This window comes from Neolamprologus multifasciatus, chromosome 7 (assembly GCF_963576455.1).
Source record: "Neolamprologus multifasciatus chromosome 7, fNeoMul1.2, whole genome shotgun sequence".
Taxonomy (NCBI): Eukaryota; Metazoa; Chordata; class Actinopteri; order Cichliformes; family Cichlidae; genus Neolamprologus; species Neolamprologus multifasciatus.
In genome coordinates, this window is record NC_140445.1 from 26,926,374 (window position 1) to 26,948,076 (window position 21,703).

The window sequence follows — 21,703 nt, forward strand, 5'->3', positions numbered from 1 at the left end:
CATTCTGGGATAGGCTCCATCCATTCCTTGTCATGCTCATGGATGGATGGACTTTTGACCAGTATATTTCTGTGTTTCAGGGTCAAGCTGAAAGATGGAGTGGCGTTCTTGGGAGCTAGAGCCAGTAACCCAGTTATGTGGACGGTGAGTCAGGATGTCAGAAGTGAAGGTCACAGAGTTGTCACCCTGCACTGCCACAGGAAGGAGAACAGCTTCAGTCAAAGGTCCGTCTGACTCCCTCCTTCTACTGAATTAATGAGTGTGTGACTGAAATAATAACCTTACATCCCTGCTGAACAACCAAACAGCAACACCCCGCTTGGTTTCTCAGGTGCTGAAAGAGTGATTGCAAAAAAAAAAAAAGAGTATGAAGGAGAACATGATTCAGCATGGGAAATATTAATCTTTGGCACTGCCATTCATGCAGGTTCTCAGCTAGTCCCAAGTGTAGTCAATAAAATGAATTGTTTGAGGAACATAAAGTCTCATGTATGCTTGGACTTAAAGGATAATTTTGGTAATATCTGATATTTTTCTTTCTGTCTACATACCATTAGATACTTAAAAGGATATCTGAACATGTAGCATTGTAACTGCACATTAAAGGCATTCATCAAAATGCATATACTTTGTCTGCAAGTGCAACAAAAGCAAATGTTACACTTAAGTTTATTTTCAGCATGTTTTGCATAGGTAGAGGGGTTCAGGTACTGAGCACTTCGAAAAACCTCAGCCAACCCTAAATTTAGTATTGGACTTAAACACACATACATAGTCACACTGAGCATCTCAGCACACTACACCTTCTGTGTACGCACAGCTTATTGAAATCCACTGTTACATAATGCATGATGAATGGGAAACCAAATGCACAACTGAAAACGGTGAACAACAAATATCGTTTTCCAGTTAACATCTTGTACTATAGCAAACTTTCAAGTCTTATAAAATTAATTGAATGTCAAGTATACATACATTACATTAAGCAAGTTATTTAGACTTTGTTTTACTGCAGACACCTCTCGAAATTTCACGTTGTTGCAGTTTGGTATTGATGCTTGATCCTTTGCAGCTTCTATCCAAAAATGTCTATAGCATGGTGTGATACTCTAATTACAAGCAGAGACAACTAGTGTTACATTTAAAGAGGATTCAAGAAATATCAAAGAGCTGTTAGTATAAAAATCAGATTTCCAAGACAATAAGATAAACTGACACAGATGTGTAAGTATTATTGGACGTATTAAAAACATTTTGAGATTGTGAAACCTTCATGTGCTGGTAACTAGTAATGATGCTATACTTAAGTTGTTATCAGGTAAAATGTATATAAATATTATATACTTTATATGCTGAAATCTAGCAAACCTCTAATTTACAACTATACAATGCAATTACTTAAAAGTATTTACAAGAACAAACTTAGTTAAAGTCATTATGTGTCAAAAGGATTTAAAGCACTGCATGTAGCTGATTGTTGCTCAGAGGTCGCTGTTTTCAATCAGTGAGTGATAACTGTGCGTGTCTCTGTGCGTGGCAGTCTACAGTACTTGACATTCACTTCTGCAGCTAAATGGCTTTAGGAAAAGACAAAGTAGCTCCACACAGGAAGTGACACACCCCACTGGCTGGGTTGTTATTTCCTCCTGGGTGTCAAGGTGACGGCTGTGATGAAAGACAAGTCATCTATCATTTACATATTTCTCTTTCACAGCCCTGCTGAGGGGAAGATACAGTGAATTATACAGGACCGCTCATATCAAGGTCATACATGTTGACTGCGTACTACACCTTGCAATTCACCACTCAGCAAAAGACTGCCTTGAAGTATTGAAATGACCACGAACCTGGGATTTCAAGTTTTTTGGGTTATTCATCAAATTGAGTAATGTGGAAAATCTGTAACTTATTTAGTGTTCTGTTATTTACTACACATGTGCATGAAATGACCATAACTGTAATTAAGAAAATCTCTTTGAGGGTTGTAAACTGGTAGACGGCAGCTGTCATGTTTTTTTTTCTATTTTATTGAAAAGATAAAAATATGTGGAATACATAAAAAAATATAGGTATGTAAATAACATAAAATACACAAATCACAGTATGCTTCGTCTCCTGAGCAGGGGGATCCTATTGTCCACTGTCTCCTAGAGGTTTTTCAAATAAACTTCACTGGTCCAAGTCCCTAAATACGTATCTAATATTTAACTCTCGTTCTTGCTTTTGACATACTTTTTTCGTACTCATCAGTAGTATGTTCATAGTCAGGGAGACATTTTATTTGACTGCATTGACTAAAAGATATTGGTCAGATGTCCGTCAACCTACTTTGCTGAGCATTAAAACAGAATCAGTAGGAGAGCTTCAAAGATGTATACCCCGAGGATGATGTTGGGGCAGTTCGATCTCAGTAGAGAGTTTGTGTGTTTTTGTCACTTCATCTGCCCACTTTCATTGGAGGTCACGAAGCAACACCAAGTCATTGCATACTACTGTCAGTAAAAGTTTTAAACATTTGGTGCCTAAAGGAGCAACTTTAATCCACCAGTTGATTAAAGTTGGAAAGTGTATGCAGATCTTCCCACAATATTTATTTTGTGCCAAAGCCAATGTAATACCAATGTCAGTGCACAGGGGAGGTGAGTCCAAGCGAGGTGAAGAAGAGAGTGCAGGCAGGGTGGAGTGGGTGGAGACGAGTGTCAGGGGAGATTTGCGACAGAAGCATGGCAGTGAAAGGAAATGTTTACAAGATGGCTGTAAGACCTACTATGATTTATAGTTTGGAGGCATGAGGCTGAGCTGGAAGTGGCAGTTAAAGATTTTCACTGGGAGTGACCAAGATGGACAGGATTAGAAATGAGTATATCAGAGGGACAAATCAGGTTGAGCAGTTTGGAGGCAAAGTTAGAGAGGCGAAGCTGAGATGGTCTGAAAACATGCAGAGGTGAAATAGTGGATATGCTAGACAAGGATGTTGTTATGTAGCTTCCAGGTAGGAGGAAAGACCACAGAGGAGACTCACGGATGTAGTAAAGGAGGACATGCAGAGGGCAGGTATGACAGAAGAGGATGCATGTGATAGGGTGAGATGGAGGCAGACTCCTAAAGAGACCAGCGGAAACAAGAAGATTTAATGTAATATAAAACCTTACAAAAGTTATAATAGCAAACATAGATTTTAGGGAATTTAGATGAAAGCATTTTTCCCTCTTAGGTAATGAAAACTGACAACGTAGCCACAAAAGAGGAAGAGAGAAATCTCTGCAGCGCCATGATCTATTAAAGTCAAAGGTGGACTTGGAAGCTATTTGGAGAAGGCACAGATAATCGTGATCAATAGAGATTACAGAAATAAGCAGTAACTGTTAATGTGTCTACCCTAAACAAGTAGGGTAGAATCATGAGGTCTCAGGTCCAGTACATTTCAACTCACCATGACAAAATAACTGATATACATCAGACCTTAAATCAGTTTAAAAACATTCTTTTCTTTAGAAGCACATAAAGTTGTCATCAAAGCATTCAAACAGTAAGCAATGTGCTTATGTGCAAACCACTTTAGAATAAAAATCACATTTTAATCACACGTTCATACATTACTTTGTTCAATATATGTTTATCCTTATGTTTATCCAAATGAGACCAAATCGTCATGACCTGAGCAAAATCCTTATGCATTATGCACACCAGTAAGGACTAAAGTAAAATATCACAGCATTATAGTCACAGGGTGACTGTATGGAAAAGGTTTACAGATCAAGTTAAAAAAAGTACATCAAAACATAACTTCACCCATTTGTTCAAAACCAATAAATTGCATAGCTATTGGAAATGTTCCTCTCACTGTGTTCTATTCAAGCCTTGTTTTCATTTCTGTTGATCAACATGAGTGACTCATTCAATAAAGTTCTTCTTTTTTGGTAAAAAAAAAAAAAAGAGTTGGTCTTGATAAGTGTTAAACTTCTATCTGCTCCTGTCTGGATAAAGTACGTACAGGTGTAAACTTTAAGACAATAACCTTCTTCATGTGAGTTGGCAGTACTAACCATTGCCCTGCTGCCCAAAGCAGGTTGATGTGTTAGAAAGTGTTTCTTGTTTTGATTTTAAGAAAAAAAAAGTATTGATTCAGCTTCTCTTCTTAAGGTAAGAAAAAAAGAGCAGCTGTGGAGCCAATAGAAAACCCTTTAAAAATATCCTGTTTTTTTTTAAAGAATTTCAACTTGAAGTGATGCTACTTGATATACATAAACTATCATACTTCTCTAATACCATAAATTGATCTTTTTTTTCTGATAAGAAATAAACTGTACTTGTCAATCTGTGCAATAATCTGTGTGATAAATCAATTTTTTATTTTATAGGTTTGTATGTTTTTGTAAATCATCACTCAGCCACAGCAGTAATCTTCATACTTCAGTTTACCTCACTATCACAACTGTCACAACCCCTTCAGCCACTTTTTGAATGTAAATCCCAAGTGGAAAACCTATGGACGTCACTGCTTTGTAACTAGGTCTTACTCTCCACAGCAGGGCTCTTTATCTCCAATAACTTTGCGGGAATAGTCCCACACTATGTTCATGAAATTAGGAAAAAGTGCCTCTAATTTATGATAGGTTTGTAGCTTAAACCTATTCGCTGGAACGTTGAAGACAATTTAATTACACAGCAAAGCAAGACACGAGTAGGCAAAGTTCTTTATATTTCTCATGCACGGGAGAGAACTGGACAAACGCTGTTCCCTCGATTGATCCCAGTTTCTCTCGTCCACTCCCCCGTAACACTGCTCTTTTATTGAGGTTACATGAATATACATAGGTTCATTGACATATGATGTCTACATACACACAAAGAGTACTGTGTGTGTGTGTGTGTGTGTGTGTGTGTGTGTGTGTGTGTGTGTGAGTGTGAAATCTGGAAGTGAAAATCAAACTTCACACTTATATCATAAGAGTAATAAAGCATTCAGCATCAGCAGGACAAGTATCATGCGCAGGTTTTCTCCAATCATTAAACTACAATTATTGCCATAATCCACCCCATGGACATGGATCGTACTCAGTCAACATTAATGTAATCGGTGACTTCCCTTAAGCAAAGTCACTCCACTCATTTATCACTAGGAGCTCAATAGTGGCCAGCTAATGAGCCCCATATTAAACTATCCCATAAACACTGCGTCTCCTATTTGTTTTCTCAGTCAGTCAGTTTTTTCCAGTCATTTTCCATTCATTCATTCATTCTTTCTTTGCTGATAGTGGAACCTATCGTCGCATTTCGTTTCCACCCTCAGCAAAATGACGTCACTTCAAAAGAAAAAGAAGAACTTTAGATTGGATTACCTCGCTAAATCCTTTTTAGGGAGGGACTCATTTTCTAATTGTCCCAAATAAGTGGCTTTCTCCCGAGCCCATTTTAATGTGGAGAAACCCACTTGCAACAGTTTTCTCGACGATGTATCATATAGCGCTTTCGTTCTAATCGTGCAGATCTGCTCAAACGACAGAGATTATCAAACAAAACTTTCAGTGCACTGTGAAAGTATCAAAATAAAAAGGCATTGTTAAGTCATGACACATGCTCCTCATCACAGGAGGGTAAATCATACCAAACCTAATTGGTAGGCTCAACTTCACAACAAAAGAAAAATCATCAGCTAGATTAACTCCAAACCATCCATCAGCAGCCACACAACACACAACATAACCCTAATGTCTTATTAGATATGAGTTTAATCCCCAGGTCTGTGCTCTTCACTCATTTAGGCCACAGACCCATTTTATTCAGTTTTCCTTTTTCCCCTTCATCATAAAACATGTGACATGTTGTCATGCACTTCACAAAAGAAGTTTGTTCTTACGTATTCAGAGTTGTGTATCTGCGTGCAGGATTCACTCGCACATCAAAACAGGAAACTCAGTGTTTTAGAGTCTCGACTCTAACAAACTCCAACACATCCTAGTCACTTGTGCTAGAATTCAGTCACCTTTATTAATCTAAGAACGATCAACTAATTTGCATATCAGCTATTAGCCCACTAAGTTGACAGGACAACAGAAATATATGTTCAAAATATTATCACAAAAGACAATTTCCCTCATACAGTAAATTACTTGTGCTGCATCAATCAAGCAGAAAGCATCTCCCAATTTACTATATTAACAACTAAATTTATTGTCTGATCACTGGTTGGTCAAACCAGAATCTTTTTTCCCACAAAAATGAAACTGTTGTCCTGCAACCTAGAGAGTTAGTTGTCAGCATTTGATAACAAGTGTCTGTTAAATTTACACTATTTTAACACTGATGAGCGATAACAAGCTGATTTTCATTGCATGTGTGTTTGTGTTATTAGGCAGGTTTAATGGATGTCTGTGGAGCTGCATATCCAGCAGGGCATGTTCTTAAAGCTGCCTTTCCTACACACTTCTCTGCCATTATTTGATCATTTTAACTACTTTGCTATGAGTCCGCTGGTCTTTGCATCACTTCTCATCACACTAAGTGACTCGGACAAGATGATAAACAGACTCACATGCTTAAGATGCTGTCTAATCTTCATGAGCTCACTTGTGTTTGTGTTAGTAGGTAGAGCTGGGCGATATATCGAGTTTTTAAAAAATATCGATATATTTTTATACGAGATATAAGATGTGACAATATCCTTTATATCGATATAGTCTATGTTACGTTATAACTATACTTGTGGAGCCGCAAGTTTGCCTCTCTTTCGTCCACTTTTGTCTTTACGCAACATTACTCGGCCTCACCCCTCCTTCACTGAACACAAATCCCCCTCCTCCCCCATCGCTTCACCTGCAGGAAGCGACAAGATGGACACGGCAAATCTCCGTTAACGAGTTACTGCGCATCGCCCCGTGCGTGGGGCTGGACGCCGTCAACGTGTTAGCTAGCTAACCACGCTAACGAGCTAACCACGCTAACGCCATGCAGCCCAGAGGCGCTGCACAGCCTAAAATCCTTTCATTTTCTCAAAAGTTGACAGCGCGCCTTATGTATGAATTCTGGTTGTGCTTGATGGCCGCGAACCGATTTTATGTGGTACACAGCGCTCAGCAATCTGTCAAAAAATGTTTTAGTACGACTTTGGTAAGCTACGGTGCTGCACCGGTTGATGGATTGTCAGAGCATTACGGCGACCGAGGAGCCTCGCGGAGTGATACGTACTGTGCTTCAACGTAATATTACCCTACTGTGTATAAGGACCATAAATGGCACCTGTTAAGAGACGTGGTTACGAAGAGGATTTCAAACTCAATGCTGTCAGTCACACAGTAGAAGTTGGGAACAGAGCAGCTGTGAAATCTGTCTTTGTTACTATGCTCTGCGTCTTTTAGTTTACATTTTGACTGCACAATTGTGAGCTTTTTGTTATGCACAAAAACAACATTGTTTTCTTTTATTTATGCAACATTATTATTTAATAAATGCTCATAATTTATTTTTGAGTAAATTTTATGTACATCTATGCTCTATGTTAATAAAAGTGCCTGTGTGACATCTGGGACACAGCTTTGACTAAGAACTCTCTTTTTGTTCTTACTTTATGGCTTAAAATGGCTTAAAAAATATCGAGATATATATCTTATATCGCCGTCCAGGTAAAAAATATCGAGATATGAATTTTGGGTCATATCGCCCAGCCCTATTAGTAGGGCTGCTTGTGTGTGTGATTTTGCATATGTTTCTTTTTGCAGTGTTTCAGACTCCTTCACAATTTTCCCACTTAAGCAGTCAGTTTTCTTTTTCCCAGGTTTGCTAACCCAAATTTTTATTTCCCACATTAAACAACAGCATTCTCACTTACTCTCACTCTGTTGTCCTCTCTCACTTCAACAGTCCAATAGCCGGCAGTTCTCTTTCAGCTTTTGTCCTGTGTTCTTCACTGTCTCTTCTTGCCATTTTACTCCAAAAGTGACAAATGTCAAACTCCAACAGTCTCCTCAGTTCTCCTCATAAGTTCTTTTCACAGGCACAGTGAAGTTGCAGCTTGTTGGAAACACAATGCCATTCATCCAATCAGTCAGGATGATGGGTTTTCTTTTCTTCTCTGATGCTGTTTGTCCACACTGCTGCTCCTTGCTGGGACTCTTTGCTCAGGACTCTGCTGCTGTCTCTTTATCTGCCATGTTATTGCTCTTTGGAGCTGCATTCCTTGTCTTCAGGGAGGAGTGAGAGCTCGCTTGTTAGATTGAGGGACACATGGCGCTGTAAACAATTCAGCCAGAAACTTGGCCTGAACGTTTCCAGTGATGTTAAACTATAGCTTTCTTCCGACCGCTGCATGTGGAAAATTGATCCAGGTCTGCTTTTCATCTGAAAGTGACAAACTAAGACTTTTTCATTATTATCATCACTGCTTAACCAACACACATCTCTCTCTGTTTTTTGAACTCTCCTTTCTTAAAAGCAGAAAATGGGATTGTAGTTGTTACACCGATAAACTGATAAACACTGATGAACACAAAACCTTTTCCTATTATTATTTTTCATCTACAATGTAAATTTTGTCTCTTTTTATTCTTTTTTTCTCTCTTTACAATAGCTGGTGACCTGCAGAATCACAGCTCTCACAATTGGAGGCAATTTTTTACACAGCGCGCACACACACTGTGACGTCAGGCACATTCACACTCACTTTTTTCATCTGCATAAATAAATCATATGGCCAATGGCATGTGCCATGGTGATCCATAAGTATGATCACAAGTTTATTTAATTTTTTTTCAAACTAACAAAACAAATAAACAAAAAATGATGCTGATGCTATGAACACTCTACACACATGAGTCAAGATACAGGAAAATTGCTGCGCATCTGAAAGAAGAAGCTGAACTCACGGAAACACTGCACACTCCAGTTATCATAGTTCTGTTTCCCTCTCTTTGATGAGTTCTCAGCCAGCTCTCGATCTGATAATGTGTAGCTTGCTCATCAGCTCAGAAGAAACCGCAACGCAACCTCACACAGTGGTTGCGTGCTTTGCCCACAGTGGCAAAGACTTGCACTTTCATATTCAATTCAGCTTCTCCATCATGTAGTTTTCAGCTGTTTCATACAGGGTTCAGCATATTAGTTGTTTTTATAGGTGTGCTCTAAATCTCAACAATGGCTCATATTAGGATGACAGTCTTTCAAACAGGTCAAGTGCCGCTATGCACGTCATTAGTTTAAATATTTACCTATTTTTCTTCAGCTCATATGACATCGTACTGAATTTGAGCAACCCAAGCTTAATGCAGATTACTTTTAACAACTGGTTAAATTAATGGTCTGGAGCACAGGCTGTTGTTGATCAGGGCAATCTGAAGAATCATCTAACAATGTTGTTTCAGCAAGGGGTGGGGGAAAGCCATTCACCAGACCATATCTTAACTGCTGCTGAGGTGGGCTGGCCTTCTCCACACGCTCTTTAAGGCTGCTGCGTTTTCTGAAAACTTCCAACATTTTCCAGCAAGCAATTTACACCCAAAATCATATTTTTTGTGCCAATATTCTAAATACTTCGCGCTGCCAAGAGCAAATTCCATCATAAACGTCTCATCACCCTCTGACGCACTCTTGGTTGCTTAGGAACCCATGATAACAACAACAGCCGGCGTCACAAATCATGTGTTCTACTCCACACTCACTCACACAAACACTACAAACAACAACAAAGAATAGGCCTATTGTCTAGCACGTCTGGACCCCACGGAACTTCTCAATTCCCCACAAAGCGGCGGACCCCACAAAGTGCTCTGTATTTCGCCCCACTAAGACGGCGAATTTTAGCCCCACTAAGTGGCCACGGACAACGCCCCACTAAGCGGCGAAGACGTACAGTTATAGAGTTGGACTCTAAACTTACTCGGTGTTGCTTAACGTGTAGTATAGCCTCAAATCCCGCCGATCATCATTCATCGAGGAGAAAAGACAGACAGCTAATCCACCGGCCCGATGACAAATTCTCACGTCTCGGGATTTTACTACAGGAACTTCCTGGCTGACGTCAGTCTTTCAGCGTGTCTCTTCTCCCCTCGGTGAATGTCGACTCCAGGGCTCCGGCTCGGAGGACTAATTAATGATAGGTTTGTAGCTTAAACAAACCTATCATTAACATATGACGTCTACATACACACAAAGAGTACCTTGCCTGTGCATTGTGTAAGTGTGTGTGTGTGTGCGTGTGGGGGGGGGGGGGGGGGGGGGGGGTCAGAGTGTGACCCCATGAAGACTCCCCAAAGCTGGTGCCAGGAGTCTAGCGGTTCATCTAAACAAAAGGCTCTTACACTCAAACATATATACGTGTGTTTGCTATACCATATATCAGAGAAGATACGACCTCTCCTAGAGGAGTGAACACACCCCCATCTAAATGACAATGAACAATACAAATCTAACAATTTACCTCTGAGTGAATATCTTATATGTAAATGTAACTCACAGAAAGTTTTTTTTCTTTATTTCTTGTATGCTCACTTTATCACGGATATAAAACTAGATATGACTAGATATAACTCTAGCTTATTTATACTTTTTTGTTGTTGTTGTTTTGTTTAAACCGACCTGTTGGTTATCTTAAACTAACTACGTATTGTTTTTACTACCACAAATTTGTCCTTATTACTAAGAAATGCAATTTAAAAATAAAAAATCCCCTTTGTAGCTCTTCTTCATGTATTAGTATATTGTGTATTGATATTGTACCAGACTCTGCACTGTATGAGTGAAAGAAATCCTACAGAGAACTGTACCTGAGTTAACTGTACCTAACTTAAGCTCAGTCAGCAACAGTTTCCTATACAGTTATACATTTTTCTTTAGAAATACAAACAGCATAAAGTACATCCAGCATATACAATGCTTTCTTTTTCTGTTTTAACAAGTGTACAAAATGACTTAGGTACTGATATCTGCACTAATTGATATGACATCATTTGTGAACAACTAAACACTGTTGGCAAGATTTAACTATGAATAGAGTGAATTGAGTGTTCAATCAGTGACCACAAAATATATTACCTGATCTAATCACTAAAAGATAAATGCTGTGTCATCTGCCAGTTCTTTATTTGTGTGTTTTTACTGATAAGTTGGATAATAGCTATTTTTCTTTTTGGCTAAATTTATGCGTGCTGTTTTTCTCAATAGCCATTCTATCTGGAAGTGTAGTGCCAAATTTGAAGGAGTTTGGATGAGCAGTGTTAAATAACAAACAGAGAGAAATTAAATGCCACTCAGTGTCTAGGTTAGAGCGAGGACAATGACAACGTCCTTGACATAATCAACGTCAAAGATTACAATATTGCTTCGCAAAGATGGATGCACACTGTCAAAAAACAAACTGAACAAGCTTCAGATAAAAACCTTGTTCATGATCTTCTGGTATGAGAGCATTTTACAAGGTGGATTCCTTTAGTATGGTTTTACTCCTCAGTGTAAAAGTCTGATGTTGTCACTCTGCTGGTTGGACTGGTGGGGCTGGCAGGCTAGCGGGTGGCGTGGACACCCAACTTTGTGAACAACTCAAGAATGAAGCAATTTAGGAAATTGATACCACAGGTACATCTACTAAAAATCTCAGACGGGTTCGAATCTCTGTGACCTTCAACTCAAGGTAAAGATCAGAGGTCAATTTTTCTGCTTTTCAGAAAACTTGAAGTTGCTTTCCAAATATAAGAACTAAAGAATTAATTGGACTTAACCGCTATACATCAGGCACTGATTGTAAATGCCAGTAGACCATGACACACACAAAAAAAGACTGATCCCTGTTTGAGGGATACACAACTATACGCTGTTTAAGTAATAGTGGATATTTCGACACAACGTGCACAAGGGTGGAAACGACATCTTCAGTGTTCGGCTCTCACATCTTTGGTTTATCCTGTGTGGCATCAGAGCATATGAGAGCTGTTTCTCTAATTAGTTACTTATTAAGTCTTTAGTTTAGGGCCACGGGTTAAACCTCATTGCACTCCTTGGGGTGTAGAACTAGGCTGCTTGACGTTTCCCAGGCTGTGTGGATGGATGTGTGTGTTTGTGGAGAGAGAGAATTAAGGAAAATGGGCTGGCACAGCAGGGTAAATCCAAAACTGTTTGTCTTTAGAATAGAGGCACTGACGTTGTTGGAGCAGACGGGATGACATTCATCGAAGTGTTGAAAGACATTGGCAGTCTGACCCTCTGAGACTTCCACTCTATCTTAAGACCACTGTTTTCAGACTCCAGCACCTCAGCATCTTTCTGGGTTTTCTATGGTTTCAAACCTGGAGATTAAAAAAAGTGTATTTAGTTATGAATGACTCGTGCCTCATACTTGACTTACCTGTTTTCATGGTCTTCAAATTTCTGGAGGTTACCAGCCTTGAATGTCTCCTTAAACAATTCTTAAAGTTTCTCAGAAGAAGGGTACAGGCATTAGGGCAATTCTGTTTTAGATTGTTGACACATTCTGCTATTAAAGCAGAGGAATGCTGTACTGTGTAGTTTAGGGGGTATAAACAAAACAAAACAACTGAATCAGATTATCTGGACAGATGAAATGGTCTTAATTAGATGTCTCTAAGTTCAAATCTCTATTTCTTGCTTACTGTTTTATTTTTAAGCTTGTGCAGGTGACATCCCCACCCATTTATATCAACAGAAATGTACTCTCGTCATCTGTTTCTTAGTTTTGTTTTTGTCTGAGAGCATAAATGAACGTCAATTTATTTCACAGAGTGAGTCAAGAGCAGCAGCATGTAACCACTACTTGGTACGGCAAAGAAAAACAGCTTCAAATGAATGCATTGCACAGACTTTTATCAAATCAATTGTGTTGGTGAAGTATATATACAGTACACACAGACACACACACACACACACACAGTTTTTGTATTGTATAAAGAAAATGGGGGCATTTCTTCATCAGTGATTTCCATGACAGAATCATAGCTGTTTTTAACGCAGTGCCTCCTGGGGGCCCAACGATTACGGACATCTGGTATTAATTTTCAGCTTTGTTTGTTGCGCACAAAGATTTTTCTTGATTCTCTTTGGAATCTTATGGTGATATTAATAATGCATTTTATTACGTGCTATAGATGATATTTAAAGTCATCATAATTTTACATTGCAGAACAATTTCAGAATAATAAAGACTGAGTATGATACCTGCTCTTATTGGTCTGTTTTGTCTGTTTTTCTAGTGTCAGGCAAAAATTTAATGCAGAAAGTGAATCAACGTAAGTAAGACTATTCCCCTCTTAATGGATTTTTGATTAACTCTATCTGAGGTGAAATATTGTTTTTCCCTACTATGTTATGTTTTCAGTAGCGCTGAAGTGTTCAGCTATGCAGGTTTGTAAAGATGGTGATCCAATCCACATGGAGATTTAAGTATATACAAGGTTTTCACAGTAGAACACAAAATGACCTTTTTTATGCTGTATTTCTTTCCCATTTAGGGGGTGGATGAATTAGTTTTATATGTGAAATGGCATCATTGGCAATGACCACAATAAATGAGTAAATGTGAGTGCGATGGAGTGGGAAGATGCGCCAGCCAATATGTTACGTAGGTCAGGAGGTCTTTTGTGCACCACACGAGGGCGCAGAAAAAACACTCTTAAGTGCTGGAGCTGTATCAAGAATGTGCCAGCTTTTTTTTTTATTACATTTTCTGAAGGTTTTGAAACTGCTGAATATTGAAATGACAAACAAATAATTCTAAGTTCAGTTCCTTTTCAGTGGGTAGCAGCAAGGCATTCAGTTTGTGAAAGGTAGGGAAAAAAGTAATGATACACATTTTTATTCAAGCCTGTGTATGTTCTTTTTGTCTGACGTGATTTTCCAGATGCTTGGTTTGGGTGAAGAAGTCTTCATTCAAACCTCAGATTTATCTAATTGAATGCAAAAGGATTTTTTCAGGGAAAATAAATATTTAAGACTTTGGAGGTTTCGTTAGTTTTACAAATATTTGAGATTATTTCATTTCAGATCATAAAGACAAAATATGTTTTAGAATTCACTAACGGACAAACAGTGCCACAGAACAATATACATAACATATCAAAAACTATGATTGTAAAATTAAAACAGTGACGTTTTATCAACTTGTCCACCTCTGCCTCCTCTTCACCAGGCCTGCAGCCAAGTCATCTTCTCTTATCCACCGTCCACACTGCTCCGCCTCAGTCTGCAGCCCTTCAGCTCCTCAGTTCTGCTCCTCAGGCCTGAAATCTGTCCGATTCGGTTGCTCTAGTTAGGATTTCAGTTTTTATTTCCTCAGATTAGTACTTTTCACACCGTTCTGCACAGCCAGCAACCTGCCAGGCTCTCTGCTCTGCCCTGACTTATGACCTGTTCAGTCCTACCCTTTAATTATTCATGTTTTAGTCAACTGCCTATTTCTCTATCAATCGCATCTAGCTACCTCTGGCTCCTGTCATATCAGCCTTCATATGAAAAAGCATGTCAACAATATGAATGTTGACTGCGGCATTTTACATTGATTTCTATGGAGGTCAAACTGACATCCTTGATAAACTCATTTCAGGAAAAGTCATGAAACATGAGATTATTGGATGTTATTGTAAGAGTTACTCAATTCTAAAATGAAAAGGGGTCAAAATGACCCCCTTGATAGTTCTAGTATTATGGAATACCTGCAACATAGACTATGATCCTTTTCAAATAAAGTAAACAGTATTTTGATAGTTGTCATTTGAGGTGTAGCAGACAAATTCACTGGTCTGGTGACTGAAAATCAGTTCTTATTAAAAGAAAAATCTCAAATTTTATCTTCCTTCAAAGGAAAAAAGATGATACAGGTTATTCAGAGTGCTGATAAATGAAGGTCCATGGTCATATTAGATAGGATGTCATATGATTGGGAGATGAAAACATCTCACTAATGCTGACTTCTACAGAAAGTTGGACTACAGACCAACTTCACAAGTCAGTGCTTTCACAGCAGGGTTAAAACCTTATTTGAATGAGGTTATTAATCTGAACATGCACACATGAAATGGAGTTCCTGACTAGTTTCAGTTTTTTTTTTTTGGCAGAAAAATTTATTCATTTTTATAACCACAGGTAAAAACTGTACCATTGAACACTTCATCAGAGTCATGAAGTTAGCACAGGAAGTTGAAACCACACAGCACTATTCAATGGATGTTGAATCCCTATATATTCAGGCAGGCACCCCTTTGAACGGTGCCTGCTAGCTGCCATATTCTTTTTGAATTGGACTTCAATGCTACAGTACACAGTTTTGGATGTGTAATTACTTCTATTTTCTGTTATTATTGATGGGAATTCATTTTTTACCCAGTACATGTTAAATTGCTGAAGGCATTTTACTTATTTTATACAGGATCAGATGCTTCGTTACAGGAATTCCATAATCTTATGAACTAGGAAAACATGTTCGGTTCACTGTTTCAACATTAATTTCATAGATTAACAGCTAATTAAAGAAAAAACTAAGGCCATTCTTTATAGTGTGAGCTCACAGAAACTTTATTATTCACAGTGAATTTTATCATCCCACTTCGCTTAAGAAATATTGTGTGTCCTATTTTAATAGAATTAAGTAGCTACGCAGTTCCAGTGATTACTCTTGTATCCAAACTGAGGCCCTGGGATTTTGCTATAGACAAAACAGAGAGGTATAGATACATAGAGAGAGAGTTAATAAAATAATTTTTAAGAAATGTATAATTCAATATCAATCTAGTTGCCTTGCTAAAACCCACTCAAAATAATCTCACATTCCTGATATGTATCTAGCAAATAAGAAGTGTTTTTCTCAGCCTTCTTCTGCTTTTCTAAAAGGCCTTCTAACCTACTTAAGATGCTGTCTTCCCTCTCTATCGCCCTCACATTTCCTTCATTATGTTCAGCTCTGTCCCCCCTGAAAATTACCCTTGTGGTCATGTGTGTTAATTCACCCACCCTCTTATGGGAAAAATACAACATTAAAAGGGTAATTTCATGTTCTACTGCCAGTGTCATAGGCGTGCTTAAATGTCCACGTGGATTGGTATACACTGGTTAGACAAGGAGATCTTGAAAATCTCTTATAGCTGAACACTGCAGCACAATCAGAGACAAACTTAAATCTAATCCTGTGACTATACATGTATTTAGAGGCGTTATTTCCACTCTCGGATATGTGGTGGAGGAGGTTAGCAAGAAGGTCCTGGGCTTAAATGTCCAGGGTCCTTCTCCGGACATTTTTAGTGGTTGATATTGAAATGATCAAACTCCGCTTGCTTAATTCGATCGTGATCCCAACCGCCATTTATGCCAGCGAGACTTGAAAGGTGTCGACCTGCATCAACACCAAGCTCGGCGTCTTTCAGCAGCGATGTCTTCGCCAGATTCTGAAGATTCGCTACACCAACCAAATCACCAACGAGGAGGTCCTGCGAAGGAGTGGCACGGTCAAACTTCACAAAGTCGTCGCATGCCGAAGACTCCCACTGGCCGGCCATATCTTCCGCATGGATGACGCACAGATTCCAAAAACAGCGATGTGCTGGCAACCCCTGGGCGTTAAAAGACCACGAGGATGTCCCCGCAACACCTGGCGGGAGTCATTCCATCAAGACCTAAAGACATCGAATATATCGTTGGAAGAAGCTGAAGCCCGGGCACAAGATTGAGCCCGATATGCCAAAATGTCTAAAATATCGAAATGAACTAAGACATATCCCATATGGAAAAGATATATATATAAATCTTATAAAGTTTGTATCTGTCTTGTGTGAAACTTGTATGAAAAGCATACAAGAGTAAAAACAGATATAAGATCCCTTGAAAAATTATATAATGAAACTTGTATGTTTTGGATACTTACTAAAACAATATATGAAAGTAATGAGAAAGTGGCCACTTTCATGAGTAAATCATGTAAGCCTTATATGATTTACTCATGAAAGTGGCCACTTTCATGAATTAAGTCATATAAGTTTTTACTATTTCTTTTCCATATGGGATGCTTTTTTGGCGCATTAAATATTGGTGCACTTAGCAATAAATTGCGAGTTGCAAATGATAATAAATCATTTTATATGCATTTTTAAAATATTCTGTATATTTTGCATGGCACAAAATGTCTCTTTTTATGCAACAGAATCAGTCCCACCTTTTACATGCAATCTTGTCACTGCACTTTCTCTGTAAATACCAACAGCACTGGGTTTTCACCAACACCCGTTAGCAAGTCATAAACTCAACAAACAATACACACACAGAGCAAATAACCTGTTTGTTGTGCAGATCAATATGTTCTCATAAAAACATTTTGAATGAAAAAACTGACACTTAAACAAAGTCATGCTTTTTTGTTTATTGACCAGTAATACGCACACAAGCGTGTGTACTGCTTTAAATTATTATGCTTAAATTCAGACTTGTAACCTATGTGTTGTAATATAAATAGTCTCCAGGTATAACATATGATGTGACTTTTGCATAAAAAGGAGCTCAGGTGTTTATTCAGGCTTGACAGATGTAAAAGTAGAAGCTCTCTTTATGTAAACCAGTACTTCTCTAAATGAGGTTATGTGCTTTGATATATGCAAAACTACATGTTGCTGTCTTAATGTAAATATTTACAGAGTCCCGCCTGTACTGTATGTGTACAACTCAGCATGGGCACTATCTGAAACACTTACCCAAACAAACATCACAGAAGGAACAGAACCCTCCAGCATTTTTTCACCTTCAAAGTCTATGGGATCATGACATATGTCACCACATTCAATTTGTCTATTGTTGCTAGAGAGAACCCCTGCTGTAAGTGTGGAGGAGTAAGGTTTAACCTAAAAGATTGACAAGACAGCCTTACAACACCTACACAATGATGCAAGCCTGCAAACCAAAGTTCGTAGGGCCGCTATCTACAAACAACACGTCTCGAGTGAGAATGCAACGAGACACCGGGATAAATGGAATTAAATTCAAGCCAACAATGTGTGCTTTACAGTGTGTGCGTGTGTTTCATCATGTTTGCACTTGTTTCAGTCATTTAATGGAACTTATTTTAGGGGTAAGATTACAGGGAAGTTGCACATAGAGTCTCAGTGAACTGCTGAGCCTTTGATGACTCCGCTCAGTGTGCAAACTCCGGTGTGAAAATAGGTTAAAGATTCAAATTGTTTTCCGACAGTTGATGAAATCATGTTTTAAGCATTGCTGAAATCGAGGCTTGTCTTTCTGTGTTTGCCCCAGCCATCTGCTGGGGAATGTGACATGCGCCTCTAAGGGTCTTTATGTGAAACAGGGAAGCAAGCATCATTGAGGCGAATGGCAGACTTGTTTTAGACTGAAATGATTAGCATACTCGGTTCCCAGGAAGGAGAAAATCACAATTCCCGTATTAAAAAGTCCATAAAGATTTGAGATAAAATAAGATTGCCTCTGCTAGGCATTCCTTTATCGCTCTTCAAGACATCACTTGATTCCTGTGAATCACATATGGTGTATTATTACGCTGAGATCTATGGATAGTTGTGGACCTTAGGGACAGTAATTGTATATCGACTTTCCACTGAAACATATAATGACAGGATCTCATCATGTTATGTTGTTGATGTGGTAATGATGAATTTGACTGTGTAAATGTTCTTTGTGCCTCCTTTGATGGTAGCGTTTTCTTATGAATTGTAATATTTGAAAAATTATTGGATGAAATCCCCTGATGGCTATTTTCTATTATATAAAAACAATCACATTCTAACATAGGATTCAAACATATCATATTCTATAAAGGACACTCCCAGCAGCAACACCATGTTGAAAGAATATGAACAGATAAATATTTAGACATGCATCTGTCTAAGATGACTCTAATGCCTAAGATAGATAATAGTTTATCTATCCTATCTCAATAGATAGACATCTATCTCAATGGAGAGGAAAATATGCTATAAAATCTCAATAAAAGCCTCTCATCTATCAATCTAATTTAAATAGATAAGAAGATAATCATAGACGACAAGGATTGAAAAAATACACGGAAGGTTAAATGATCCTTGTATTGCATGCAGTCTTCAATCACACATAGGTTACTTGGGGCCAGGGTTTTGAGCAGCCCACTCTGTTCCCCTTATATGAAAGCTGTGCTGTATATATAATATTGTTACACAAGCCTAAGTGACCCTGAAACCGCATGTACATTTTAACACAATTTGAATGATTGTTCTCATGATACGGTAATAATAGCCTAAAGCCTTGTCAGGAAGGAGATGATTGCGCCTTCCCCTGCTCATCACTTCTTCTCTCCATCCCGATGACAGATTCGCTCACTTTCTCTGCGCCTGATATGAAATGCGAGCCACTCATTGTGTGACTTCTCTTATGTAAATCCTGTCATTAGAAAATAGTAGACATTTGTCATTGGCATATGATGCCATTTTTTATTTTAAGCAATATTGTCATCCCATAATGGATATAATGATAATATTCCTTATGTACAATTTTAGAATTTGTGTATGCAAAATAAGGCTGAGGAGTTTCAGTTTGGGAATATATACATATACAAGAGCAACAGTTTGCATAAAGAACAGTGTGTTTATTCACCAGTGACATTTGACTGGACCTCTGCCTATGTACATTTGCATTGTTTGGGTAAGAGAGTGTGTGCGTCTATAAGCCAGCTCCACTCCATGCCAGAGAGTTGTTAGTAGCTGGTGTAATTGACAGAACAATGATGAGTGAAAATTGAGCGAGAAAGGAGTTCAATATTCAGTTCTCCTGCTTTCACAAGAAGAGGTCAGAGGGCCTCGAGCTGTTCTTTCTGATTGCACTGAGCTTAGCTCACATGGCGAATGAACAAATACAATCAATGGCCAGACCAAGCGGGAGCGGTGGGACTGCATTTACAACTGGAGTTAAATCAAAGGTCCCTTCAGTGCAATCTGATTACAATGAAGGAACTCTCAGTGCATCAGCAAGTCGCGTGGATCTTAATGACCTTCCTGCAAAGGGTCTATCATAAGCCACGTAGACACTTATTTGTGTGTTTTTGATTAGGTGGGAAATTTAAGGATTGATACCATTACAAAGACCCTTGGAGGAGTGTAGCAGTTTTCACTATTTTTGTAATGTGCCCAGTTAACAGTGGTTAAAACGGTATCCTCTACTGTAAAAGGCCCAGCGGAAAGATTTAAGGAGCTTGTGTAGTGCGAGACAGATGAAAAATCCAGTGTAAGGAGGAGATAAGATGCATTTCTGTGTGTAGGTGTGTGTTTGTGCATGTGTTTTCTTCCATGTCCTTGGATATGCAAAGGGTCTTCAAAGTGCAATGTTATAGTTGATGGATAGGGGAGACGAAGCAATTACCCTCCCAGGTGGTCTAATTTGTATGTTTGTGAACTGCTGTTTTCTTCAGCGGGCTTATCGCAGGTACAGGTAGCTTACAATTTAGTGTGAAAAATATATGAATACGTGCCACGATCCTTTTAAGCAATCATTCGGATATCGTTTTGTACCTGCATTTGCCCATAGGGTCACCAATGCATTGATAAAAACAGGCTCTTCTCACTACCTCTCTTACATTAAGAAGATCTGTGAGATTGTTAGCTGTATCTGTAATATTGACTGTTTAGAATTTAATTTACATGAGTGGCAGATGAGTCCTATGTGTTGCTGGGCTTTCTTATGCTTTAATCATTAAGACTCCCTCCTGAATCTAATGGGATAAAAATAAAAACACAAGTCCTATTTATTCTCTCCAATCTGCCATCATTAATGGAAATCAACATGACAAATGCCACTAATGAAATATAATTAATTAAATCTCAGGGGAATGATTTATGCCCCATCCTCGTAGAAGCACTCTGCCTTCTCCTCCATCTAACCTTCTCCATTAACCACTTAAGACATGAATTTAGATGTTTGCTGTGGATTTTCTCGTACCCTTGAACTACACAACATCAGTGAACTACTGTATCTGCCTGTGTGAAGTAAATCATCTGTGATTGAGCCTTCAGAGGCTTTTAATGTGGCCTTGACTATGCACCAAAAAACACTGATGCAGAGAATCTGCAGGAGAAGAAAAAGGAGGATAACTTCTTCTGTTATCTGTCTCTACTGTGCTCCTTTATCATTTGTTTGGCGCTTGCATCAATTTCAGTCTTGTCAAGTTAACATTGGAGTGCGTGACTTTTACTTTTATGTCTGCTACATTCAAGCCCTTGCTAAACAAGTTGCACACAGTGCAAATTAATCAAGCCTGTTTCTCCGATAGAAAATGACTCCATAGCTTATTTCTGCAAACTGTTCCTATGAACTGTACTTGTGTTTCTGAAGTTAAGAAACCCATAGCTAGGGCTGGGCCATATTATACCGTTATTATTGAATCAATGGTACAGAAGTGGAGGAAGCAAGAAGAATGAATTGAATTGAGTAAAGTTAGACTTATCTGACCTTATTGTGCCTTATAGTTCTGTTAGAAAAATACGTATTTGATTTATTTATTTGGCACACTGCAGTTTCTTTTTAACTTCAGTGGATATTATACCTGGTTATGCTCAGGTTATGTCAGCCCATTTCCACTGAAAATGCCTTTTGGTTAAATTGTCAGCAAGGAATTTGCATTTGCACTGATAAATGCTTATATAGCGTTAATGCACATAAAAACAGCTGCTTGTTTAAGTGAAAATAAATTGATGGGGGTTTTTTGCACTAATGAAGTTGTGGAGTT

At 38.5% G+C, this 21,703-nt stretch overlaps 1 protein-coding gene across 1 annotated transcript in view; it reads left to right on the forward strand.

The window, feature by feature from the left end:
• Positions 1 to 21,703, forward strand: part of LOC146514430 (transmembrane protein 132C-like) — a 221,030-nt gene that overhangs the window by 121,116 nt on the left and 78,211 nt on the right. Inside the window, exon 4 of the mRNA XM_085168522.1 lies at positions 81 to 224. Coding sequence (XP_085024648.1) covers positions 81 to 224 — 144 coding nt within the window. The remainder of the gene's footprint in view (positions 1 to 80; positions 225 to 21,703) is intronic.